Source organism: Gopherus evgoodei, chromosome 3 (assembly GCF_007399415.2).
Source record: "Gopherus evgoodei ecotype Sinaloan lineage chromosome 3, rGopEvg1_v1.p, whole genome shotgun sequence".
Lineage (NCBI taxonomy): Eukaryota > Metazoa > Chordata > Testudines > Testudinidae > Gopherus > Gopherus evgoodei.
This window is the reverse complement of record NC_044324.1, coordinates 126,080,743-126,093,190: the sequence shown is the minus strand read 5'-3', so window position 1 is coordinate 126,093,190 and position 12,448 is coordinate 126,080,743. Positions and strand designations below refer to the sequence as shown.

General features: G+C 39.2%; 1 protein-coding gene across 1 annotated transcript in view; it reads left to right on the top strand.

Moving 5' to 3' along the window:
- The window catches only part of SYNE1 (spectrin repeat containing nuclear envelope protein 1), a 402,501-nt gene that overhangs the window by 270,034 nt on the left and 120,019 nt on the right, over positions 1-12,448 (top strand). Inside the window, exons 97-103 of the mRNA XM_030556596.1 lie at positions 2,875-3,009; positions 3,837-3,943; positions 5,335-5,491; positions 6,670-6,801; positions 7,006-7,161; positions 9,988-10,197; positions 12,115-12,216. Of these exons, the coding sequence (XP_030412456.1) occupies positions 2,875-3,009; positions 3,837-3,943; positions 5,335-5,491; positions 6,670-6,801; positions 7,006-7,161; positions 9,988-10,197; positions 12,115-12,216 (999 nt within the window). The remainder of the gene's footprint in view (positions 1-2,874; positions 3,010-3,836; positions 3,944-5,334; positions 5,492-6,669; positions 6,802-7,005; positions 7,162-9,987; positions 10,198-12,114; positions 12,217-12,448) is intronic.

Sequence of the window (12,448 nt, the reverse complement as noted above, 5' to 3'; positions counted from 1 at the left end):
AGTCAGAAAAAGAAGCAGAAACAAGTTCTTAAATGAGGCTGGGAAAAGGAGGTGTTCAATGGAAAGGTTTAGAAGGGACTGAACAGGAGGGGCGAGGAAACCAGAGGCTAGGGGTAGGAAGGAAGCAAAGACCTGTAAGCCAGAGACATTCAATTAAATGTTTACAGGTCAGATCCTCTTCCCATCTCCCATCCTAGGCCCAATCCATTCTAGCCCTCCCTAAATCATGGGCTTGCAACCAGGAATGGTGATGCAGAGGGGCAAAGATGAGGAAAATGGTGACGATAATGGCCAGAATTTTTAAAAGTGATGTCTAAATTTAGGCTCCTATGTCCATAAATCAGCATCTAAATAAATGACTTGATTTTTAGAAAGGCTGAGCACCTTTTTCTAATGCAATCAAAGACTGAAAAACATTTTATTCCTCAGAAAGTTCCCAAATGTGTATAGTTCAGTTAAGGTTAAAAGCCCACTAACCACAATTTCAGTGTTGTTACTCAAGTGTTATTGGCAACTTTCATGAAGCTTTTTAAAAATCAAGCAGAGGCCTAAATTTACCATTGACTGCACATATTTGGCTCCCAGTGAAATCAGTGGGAGCTGTCTGTGCCCCTCTGAGGGCAGAATTTGTCCCTAGTTTCCTACAAATTCAGTGACTATTAGATTCTTTCCCAGTTGTCTTTGTTTGTATTTTTTTTTTTAATTTCTTATAGCTCTGTAAGCAGTGCAATTCTTAGGCTTTCAAAGCAAACAATATATTTTGGAATCAGTACAGAAAAACAACAGGAGAAAGTGTTCCATGATAGCCTGGTACTTCTGTATCCAGATATTTAAAAGGTGCTAACTTTGAATATACCCAGACAACCACAAAAACCCAAAATTCCAGAACCATATAAGTTCATGTCTGTAAAATGCTGGAGAAGAAAATTTGTGCTTAAATCCCTGCATTTAAATACATTCTTCTGCTATTGCTGATCAGCACTTCTGAATGTACAATGGATGTGGATTTCATTGAGTATTTTAGGGGGCAAGGATTATGGAAAGGTGGCTGGATCAAACAAAATATCATCTGTACAATTGAGGGCTTTGTTTTCTCTTTGAGGGTTGTTTATACAAAAAATTTGTCTAATAATTTATTTGAAAAGAAAGGATCTATTATATACAATTAGAGAGGGTGAATGGGAATCAGTTTTCTTAAAATTGCTGTCTGTCCATCTCTTTATCTCTCTTTGTCTCTGATAATCAACACTCTATCTTTTGTATTTATCTTTTTATCTACCACAGATAAACTGATTCAAATATAATTATTACTTTTGGGGCTTAGTGTGTAGGCCAGAATGACAACCAGCATTCTCTCATTTGTAAATAATCAGTAAGCTGATGGAAACAATCAACTAATTCCCATCATTGTCAGCTGGAACTTTTAAGGCTGGTAGGCATTTTAGGCCAGGGATCAATTAGCGGAGGTCTTCACTTTTAAAAAACAGATGGAATGTTTGAGTGAGGTACTGGATTAGCAGCCCTGAGGAAAGTGATCTGCAGTTTATCCGTGGAATAACATTCACAGAATGAATGCAAAGGGCAACTGCAACTGGAGCTGGGTGAAATTTTTCAGACTAGTAGTTTATTCAATTAAAAAATGCAGTTCTAATTGACCCAAAATGATTCATGAATTTGACCCAGTTAGTTTAATCTGGGAAACATTTTTCAGGGCCAGTCTCAGAAAACTATGCTTGTGTCACCTTTAGCCAGTGATTAGTGCACTTAGCTGGAAGATGCAGGTTTAAATCTCCACTTTGGAGCAACACTTAAACTCAGTGCTTCCCTAGCCCAGGTGAGCTGCCTAACCACTGAGCTATACTACTCACAAACTCTTCTGCTGAAGTTGTTCCACTCTATATATTGATTATAATTGGATCAGAGAGAGAGAAAGAGGCTATAACTTGGTGATTAAGGGAGTCACCTGGTGCTAAGAGGTGTGGATTCAAATCTTCTCTCTGCCTGATTCAGAGGGGAGATTTAAATTCACATCTCCTCCCTCTCAGGTGAGAGCTTTGTTCTCTTGTGTTCTCTGGCCCAATGAATAGTTAAGTAGTTATACAAAGCAGAACAGGAGAGAGTGAGTAGCCTGTTCCAGAATATCTAATAGCTTGGTGGTTGGGGTACTTGCACAGTAGAAGAGGGTGCCTCAGTTTAAGTCTTTGCTTAAATATATATACAAAGTGGGGTATCTTCCGTAGATGAGATTGATAGTAACTCACCCCAGGATAGCCTGGAGGTGAGGCTGCTCAGGGGGCAGATCTGAATTCAAATCCCTGCTCCAGAGTGGAGATTCACAGCTGGGTCTCCCACATGCCTGGCCAGTTCCCTCATCACTAGCTAAAGATTAAAAGGAAAGATGCTCTCTCACTTTTCTGAATCTGACTGAATTTTTCCAGTTTGCTGACAAATTCTAAACATTTTCTGAATGAAAATAATATTTTGGCTTGCTGGCTGAACTGAAAGATCAATTATTTGCCCCGTTCTAACTACAACCCTTTTCATTGTTGTCTTGTTAATGTGCCTTTTCTCTGAACTGAAGGGACCTCATGTAAGAGAGTCTATGCCAGTCCTGTTCCTCTGATTCTGCTAGCAAGATGCCAGTTGTGGTGGAGGTGTTTGCTTGGTTTCTTTTATGGAGACCTGCCTGATACAGGCCAACAAACTAATAAATTTAGCTCAGCTGTGACTTGAAGTTATGTGAACCAGCAACTTAGAGTTGAAAGGCACTATACCGCATTAATATGGACTGAGCAAGCCAGTGTCTCACATTTCATTGTAACATAAAAGGTCCCTGTTATATAAAGTGATTGTTTCTTTTCTTCTTAATCAAAGCAGGGAGCTTTACAAGACAAGGATGAGTGTGAATTGGACCTGGTATCCTCACACAGTCCCAGTGTCCAAGAATGGCTGGTACAAGCACGAACAGCCCGTTCCCAGCAGCAACAGAGCAACCTCCAGCAACAGAAAGTTAGTACTTTGTACTTTTCGTGCACTGACAAAAGGGTGGGTATGGGGCCATGTTTCCACCTCCTCTTCTCACAAGCCAGCCAAGCTACCTAGCTACTGAGAGGGAGCCATGTTGCACTATCAGTTGTAGGGTTTTCTATAGCACCACAGGATCTAAGGCCCCAGTACAGCAAATTAATTAATTATGTGCCTTAATACTTTCTGAATAAGGGCCTAACAGCTTTGTGCTAGCATGCTGCATTATCCTGCATACCTGGAACACTAAAGAGATTATGCTCCCCATCAAAGGTCTGATAGAGCCAGCCAGACCAGATTAAAGATGACCTTGTGGTTATGGCACTGAATGGGGACCCAGGAAATCTGTTTTCTGTTTCTGGCTCTGCCCATTATTTCCTGTGTAAACTTGGGCAGGTCACTTAATCTCACTGTCCCTCAGTTCCCCATCTGTACATTGAGGAGGATACTTACCTTACTTCACAGAGGTGTTGTAAGGATACATTCATTAGGGTTCTGAAGTGCTCCACTGCTGTTTTGATGGAGGCAATAGATACATGCACCCTTGTGGTGTCATAGTTTGGCATGACTGAGTCATAAATAGCATATTGTTTTTTTGAGATTACTCACCTTAATAACAATGAGGGGAAGGCTTTGGACGTCAATATCATTCTGGGAAGGTCTGTGAGCATCTATACACATCTCCTGAGGATTTATTTTGATGGCTGTCCAATTCTGATGGTTAAGAGAGGTGAAAACATGCATAGTATACACATGAATTTATGACCAGAAAAAAAAAACCTATTAACATAGCTGCCTTTGTTCTCTGTTAGGAGCTGGAACAAGAGCTGGCAGAGCAGAAGAACCTGCTTCGTTTAGTAGCAAGCCGTGGAGAAGAAATCTTAAACCAACATTCTGCTCCAGATGGCCGTCAAGCTAGGTGAGCTTTGATACATTTTTTTTCAGCAGGGATCCTTAAGCCTTCATACTTTGGCTTCCTTGCTTCTGTCTGTTTCTTCCACATTGTGTTCTCTAATTTTTATTCTGTTTGTGTTTGTACGGAGCCTAGCACAATGGGGCCTTTTTCCATGACTGGGGCTCCTAATAATACTATCCTAGACCATTGTGATCTGAAAGCATAATCTTGTTAACAGTTGAAGTGTCTATAACTTATTTTCTCTGCATTAAGTTAATTAAGACTTTTATCTTTGGCTCCCAGTGTTTTCTTAAATTTTGAGCTTTAGCGTGAGCTTCTCACCCTCACTCTGGACCATTTACGCCAATCGTTGGTTCAGGCTGGGGGAGAATTCTCCCTGGCAATAACTGAAGAAGACATATACAGCCTGCTTGAGGATTCCCGCAAGCCATGGCATGGGAGTATGCAGGGATGGGGCTGGGGAACGTGGAGAGTCCTGGATTTCCATTGGCTGCAAAGCTGGCCATTAACAGCCCTGGGGGTGGGGCAGGTAGGATGCCATAAATTAGAACAGCTCTCAGAGCTGCTTAAATAACATTGGCTCCTGCAATATGCCAGAATCTGGGAGGCATAAAGGTGGCTCATAGGATTGTGGAGCAAAAGTTTTGATGCTCAATATTAGGGATTTTTACATCAAAACCAGTGCATGTGAAATGTCTCAGCAGAGGAGGTCAGTTACTCTCAGCAGTTTGTCTTCCTCAGGGGTTAGTGTTTACAACAAGGAAGTATAATAATTTAAAATAAATTGAAAATCTCCCAAGTTTGGGATTCAAGCCAATCCTGTAATAGTTGTGGAACAGTTGTTTTCCAAATAGCCCCATTCACAGCCATACTCCTGAACTTGGTTATAAAAGAAGGGGGAAAGTTGAACTTAACCTTTTATTCACCAAGGTTCAGATAACATGTCTGACATGAGGAGAAGTAATGCAGGATACATATGGGGGAAAAGTAGAGAGAGAGAGAGAGGGAGAGAGATGATTCAAATTAATAACTAGTAATTTAAATAACAACTTTTCATTCTTTGAAATAAAAACTGATTCAGATTTTAAATTTGAATGTAATGTATTTTTCATCAATTTGGGGGTTGTATGTGTATTTCTATTAGCTTATATGAGTATTTTCAGCTCCATACAGTTCATAAGAGTTGGACTTGTCTGGTTATATCTGAGTATTTACTTCTGTTCTAAATGTATCCATATTACTGCCTGAAAGTACAAGTAAATGCTTTTTTTTTTAAAGGCCTTTATTTCAATATTGAATTATGTGAAAAAATCAAAATTGAAAGGGGCAAGAAACACGTTTAATTACAATACTTCCTGTATGGTTTGAGCTTAATTTATATTTTTTTGTCACAGGGAGAAGCCTGATGTGTTATCTCAGGAGTTAGGCTTGGAAGGTGAGAGTCCATCAGCTGAAGATCAAATGAAAATGAAATGGGAAAGCTTGTACCAGGAATTCAGCACCAAACAGAGACTGCTGCAGAATGCTTTGGAACAGGAAGAGGCACAGCCGGTAGCTATTTTTAATGACTCTGTACACTCTGGTATGAAAAGCATGTAGTTGAGCACACAAAGTACAGTTTATTCACAGAATATGCCTTATGTAGAATACATGTATATAAAAATAGTCAGTTCAAGGAGCATAAAACATGATTTTTGTAAAATTTTACAAATTAACCAGAATTGGAAGTATTATTAATCCCAGACCTCAATGAGGCCAGGATTTCACTCATGAGGTTTTACTGCAAGAGATAAATGGTTCAAGATTTGCGTGGATCGCAGATAACCTTCACTTTAGATGTAAGCAGAACCATTTGTCAGCTATCCAAGGGTCTGGCTGAGATTAAAACTAATAATTATTATTAGTTTATTTGTATTTTAGTAGTGCCCAGAGGCCCCACTTAGGACTGGGGCCTTCCTATGTACATATGACAAGAGCCTGGCTCTGTGTGAAAGAGCTTGTAGCCCAGTTTAAAGTGAAATGCGGCAAGGGTGTGCATCAAACAGAGAATGAGTAAAGAATGAGAACAACAGTGATGAATGTGCATGTTTATGTAGACTCACTCTGGGCTTGACTCAGTTTACATAAAACCCAGTGAAAACTTTCTCATGGATGCTAATGGAAGCTGGATTGGGCCTTATGTGTAAATGTAGGTGGTTTTGTATTTAAAAATATGGTACAATATAAATATAGTCAGCGATCCTCATTGGCCTCTCATTTGTCCTGATTAATTTAAAAAAAAACAAAACTGACCACCCACTATTTTTTTCCATGGGTGTTCCAGCCCTGGCACACCCCCACAGTCAGTGCCTATGCAAGGTAGAGAAGAATTTGTCTAGCTTCAGCTCCCAGCCATTGGATAGTGTTATACTGTACTTTTTCTCTTGTTAGGCACTGGTTTAGTGCTCTGTTCCAGAATGGTGTAGTAACTGTAGCTTTCCAACGTATTACTACTTCAGCATCTCTCGATATTCATATCTCATTGCTAAGTCTAACTCAGCTAAACTGTCCATACATGCTGTGACCCTCCAGTGTGAGCAGCTTTTATACAATACGAATTTATAACAGTGGTATGTGTGTGACTTATTTAATAGTGTAGCGGCTCCTCAGCCAGTAGTAGTATCTATGTTTTCGTTTGAGAGATCCAGTGTACATCAGAAATACTCTAACCAATACTTCTCTCCTAACAGCTTTACAACAGACCAAACAGACTGATGTCTGGCCTACTCTTGTATAAAGGGGAAGGAAAGGCACAAGATAAATCGTCATTTGAATCTATACTGGTTGGTTTGAACCAGGCCTTTGAAGATGTTTCATCTCAGGTACAGTGACATTGTTTGTTTTTAAATCTAATTTTATGCAGAGCTGCTGTACAAAGTGAACACTCCTCTAGTTCCCCCTGGCAGTGAGCTGGCCTCCCTGAACACTAGAGAACCACTGGACATTAGTAAGGTATATGAGGCTTCCCTGTATGGAGAGAGTATGAACTGACAAACATTCCTATCACTTTGGCTCCTTTCACTCAGGCTGGAGGAGCAGAGAAGGAAAGCCTGCACGTGGAGCAGAAGCTATATGACAGCGTCGCAGCCACCTCTTCTTGGCTAGATGGAGTTGAAGAAGGCTTGTTTGTTGCTACAGCCCTGCTTCCGGAAGAGACAGAAACTTGCCTGCATAACCAGGAAGTAAGTATTTTTAGTTTTCCAATCAGGTTCTGTTTTGCTTTGTATTTTAGGGAGAAGTAAGACTCTAGAATAATAGTTTTGCATAGCTGAATGAAACTGGGAAACTTCTTCCAGTTAAGACTCTGTCATCATAAGAATGAGGGACTTCACAAAAGCAGATGTCAAGAAACATACGGAATTGGTAGGTAAGATACTGTGGGAAGGAAAGCGAAGGGAAAAAGATGTTCAGGAGAGCTGGCAGTTCGTCATAGACAGTATTACAGACACAACAGTAATCTATGCAGATGAGGAGGAGAGAGGAAGAACAGTAAGAATCTAGAATGACTGTACCAACAGCTCTTTAACTATCTAAAATCAGAAAGCAATAATACAAAAAGTGGAAAGAAGAACATATTGCGAAGGATGAGTACGAAAGAATAGCACAAGCATATGGGGGCAAAATGAGTTCTAGAAAACCGTAAGAGCAAAAGAAAGACAAAGGAGAGTGTAAGTCCAATAGTTAGCAGGGTAAGAGAGTTAACAGATGACACAAAAAAGGCTGAAGTATTTAATGCCTATTATTTTTCAGTCTTCATTGAAATGATTAACACAATTAATATTAACAACAAGGAGGAAGCAACATGCCAGAAGAGGGTAAGAACAGGTTAAAGAATATTTAGATACGTTAGATGTATTCAAGTTAGCGGAGCCTGGTGACATTATCCTTGGGTACTTAAGGAAGAGCCCAAGCAATCTTGGAACTATTGAGAACTCTTAGAGGTTGAGTGAGGTCTCAGAGGGCTGGAGAAAGGCAAAGAGAGTATGTATGTTTAAAAAGTGGGAGAAGGAGGACCTGGGAAATTATAGACAAGTCAGCCTAACTTTAATATATGGAAAGATACTTGAACAAACTATTAAGCAATCAATTTGTAGGCTTCTAGAGGATAATAGGGTGACAAGCAATAACCAACATGGATTTGTCAAGAACAATTCATTTCAAACCAATCTTATTTCCTCCTTTGACAGGGTTACTGGCCTAGGGAAGCAGTATACTTGATATATCTGAACTTTAGTAAGACTTTTGACACAGTCCCACATGACCATCTCATAAGCAAACTAGGGTAATGTGGTCTAGATGAAATTACTATACAGTGAGTGCATAGTTGGTTGAAAAAATAAAATCAAAGAGTAGTTATTAATTTTTTCCCCTCACACCAGAAAGACATTTCAAGTGTGGTCCTGTATGGGGTCAGTCCTGAGTCCAGTACTATACAATATTTTCATTAACTTGGAAGGAGGAGTGGAGAGTCAAATTATAAAATTTCCAGATCACATCAAGGTGGGAGGGGTCGCAAGCTCTCTGGAGGACAGGACTACAATTCCAAATGAGCTTGATGAATTGGAGAACTGGTCTGTAATCAATAAGATGAGATTCAATAAAGAGAAATGCAGAATTCTACACTTCAGAGGAAAATCCAAGTGCACAGATTAAAAATTGGGAATAACTGGGCGATAAAACTTCTGAAAAGGATCTGGGGTTATAGTGGATCTCAGATTGAATATAAGTGGACAGCATGATGCAGTTGTGAAAAAAGCAAATGTCATTCTGGAATGTATTAATGGGAATGTTGTATGTAAAACACTGGAGGTAATTGTTCCATTCTACTTGGCACTGATGAGGCCTCGGCTGGAGTACTGTGTTCCGTTTTGAGCACCACACTTCAAGAAAGATCTGGTCAAATTGGAGAGAGAGTCCAGAGGAAAGCAATAAACATGATAAAAGATTTAGAAAACAACCTAAGAGGAAAGGTTAAAAAGATGGGGCATGTTTAGTTTAGAAAAAAGAGAAGGCTGAGTAGAGAGAGAACTCTTCAAATATATAAAAAATTGTTATAAAGAGGGCAGTGATCCATTGTTCTCCACATCCACCGAGGCTAGAAGAAGTAATGGGCTTAATTTGCTGCAAAAGAGATTTGGGTTAGATATTAGGAAAACTTTCAAGCTATAAGGGTAGTTTAAGCTCTGGAATAGGCTTCCAAGGGAAGTTGTGGGATCCCTATCACTGGAGGTTTTTAAGATTGGACAAACACTTGTCAGGGATGGTCTAGGTTTACTTGGTCCCACCTCAGCTTTGGGGGATGGTCCCCCAACCCTAAATTTCTGTGATTCTATGAACAGCACACTTGCATACAGTGGGCCAAAATATTCTTTCAGCTACATTACATCAAGTGTAAAGTGACTCTACTGATTTCAGAAAGCAGAATCTGACCCAATGTTTGTCTAGTCAGAAGAGAAATAAGATCACACATTTTTAGAGGCCCTTGTTTCTACTCTCTTTGACTAGAGTAAACTGACAAGCTTATGTAGAAAGATGATAAAACATCAATTTCAAAAACCAGGCCATGGCATTGGAGGGAGTGGCCTGAGCAGTAAACAAACCACACTGAGAGACTGCGCACTCTTGCAAGATGGTACATGTCCATATTAGTACGTAGAAATTGGAATGAAGTAGAGCAAGGGCGGATTTAGCCATTGGTTGTATGCACAATGCAAATTCACAAGGACCAGACCCTGCTTGAGTGGAAGAGAAGGCTGCCTCATTCTGCAGTAGCTGGACACAGGACAGCTGTTGTTTAGGCTAACGGTTCCGTTCCACAGCCCTTTTATGTTTCAGAGGCTTTTTCTCAGAGCAGTGGGCTTTTATAGTTACTGAAAAGATTTCCTGGGCTTTTTAGCATGGTTTTAAAGTCTATTGTGAATGAAGGGGTGGTAGTTACAGCAATACAATAGGTTTACTTATTTGTGTCTAATTCCAAAAATTGTTCTATTCTTCTATAAAAACTCCAGTCTCTTGCCAAAGATATCAAAGAGATGTCAGAAGAAATGGATAAGAACAAGAATTTGTTTTCTCAAACATTTCCCGAGAACAGTGATAACAGGGATGTTATAGAGGACACTTTGGACTGTCTACTGAGGAGACTGACCATGCTGGAGTCAGTAGTAAACCAGAGATGCTATCAAATGAAAGAGAGACTTCAGCAAATACTCACCTTCCAGGTAGGTTGCCTATTCCCAAGGAATTCTCTAGACTTTCCCCCATGTCACTTTATCTGTTGAAAGTTTTGGGGGATTATTAGGGATTAGAATGAATGGGTAAAATTTCCACATGACAAGTGGAGTTTTAAGACAGGATTTTCAGTAGTGACTAGAGGTGTTAAGTGTCTCAGTTTTTTGGTATCTGACTGGTAACACCTTAAATAAATCTGACTTTCAGAAAGTGTTAAGTACTCACACTGTGATGTCTGTCTCAAGTTGAGTATCCAAAAACGGAAGCACTCAAAATCACTAGTCCGTTTAAAAATTTGGGCCAAAGTTTCAACTCACATTATTTTTAGCAGAATAGTTGTACGTATAGTTCCCTGTGTGCTACAGTGAATGTTCATCTAATAATGCATGGCACATATATGGTATTACAATAAACAGCAGTCTTTGGCTACTATACTTAAGGGGGGGGAAGTAACTATCGCTTTCATATTTCTAAGGTACAAACAGCATAGTGCTTTGTTGGTAAGGTGGGATACAGTGCAAAATATATAACAAATATTAGCCTTGTTTTGATATCTGCCTTCTCAACTTCGTTTACACCATCCCATTATCCTTTAACCGCTCCTACCTCAAGTGTCCTACAGTGTGAAAAACTCTGTGTACATACTACCCTAACCCTTTATTCGCCTAGAAACGTTTTCAGGCGTCAGGGGGTTACTGCCATCTGCTCCCCTTTTCCTGCCACATGAAGCCTACACTGCCAGGCACTTCAGTAAGTTTCTTACAGGAATTAGAACTTCCAGCAACTGTTGTAAAATTGGTGTATCCCATGCCTTCTGTCTCTGTTTAGATCAGGTTCACAAACTGAAGGAGTATTTTAAAAGGATTTTCATAACATTCAAGAGTGAAGCAAGTACAGTATCTATTTTAGTTGCATATGCTTTTGTTGTCTCATCTTGAATGAATATCTTTATTCTTCATATATCTGGAACTTCCCTCAACACACAGCCTGTCATGTTTCTTTGTTTTAATCTCCAAAACCCCCATAGAGATGGCTTGCTCTGGCACAAATGAAACAAACACTAGCAACAAGTGTTAGGTGTAAAACGCCTAACTGGTAGAGAAAAGAGATCAGAAGTGTATATTGTTGCAATACCATAGGTACTGTTGCATAAGAAGTCATCATATGAAAATAAAAATAAATCACCATTATTTTCTGCAGTTGCTGGGTGTCTGAAAATGTAGTGATGTTGCGGATGCTTTCTAGTATTGTGAGCATAGCTGTGATAAATATGTGAACAGAGAAGAAAGCACTAAGAATTGATTTGAGGGTAGTTCTGAAAAACAACGAACAGATTAAAATGTAGTCCTGCTCTGACAAATGACTGAAAGCGGCAATATTGAATCCGTGTTTGTTGTGTCCCATTGACTTCCATGTTAGATTTGCTCAGTTTATAGGCAAAAAGATTTTTTTTCGTGGAAGAAGCTTGATAGCTAAAATGAGCGATTTAGAAGCATTTGAGCTGTCATTTATTAATTTTTGTTAAATAAGGCATTCTTAGGGGAAGTATGAATTCATTTTGTCGAATTGGAATGGAAAGGGCCCACATAGGTGATTTTTTTTCCCCTCTGAATGTTACACTTGCATAATTGTTGTTATTTCACCTTTTTTTTGAAGTTGTCAACAGTGTCACGTGATTTTAAAGCACTTTGTACATCTAATTGAATACACAATAGATTGTATGCATTTGTGTTCATAATTTCCATTGTGAATACATACAAGTAACAATGTTCTGAAAGTTTAGTCCATTGTGTCAACAAGTGATATACTCTTGTTTGGGAAGAGACTAATGTTTAATTGCTGTGAGTTATGATTGGCTATCATTTTTTTCTTTTAAAACTTCACTTGAACTTTATTGTCTCTTACAGAATGATCTAAAACTACTGTTTACATCATTGGCTGATCACAAATATATAGTTCTGCAGAAACTAGCAGAGGCAGCTGAGCGACCTGAAATGGAACAAATGAAGGTATTATCAAATATCTATTATGAGCAAGAAGAGCAGTGTGAGTATGGTGAATACACAGAGATTTTCTGCTTGAGATTGAAATAGTCTCTATAGGACAAGAACCAGGTGTGTGGAGGAGGATGTTTATGGTGTGTACATTGTATGTGAAAATAAAATGTGTGCATGTCCAAGAATGTACTTCTGCAAAATATTAAAAACTTCTAAAATAGAAGGGGCATGGAATACACACACA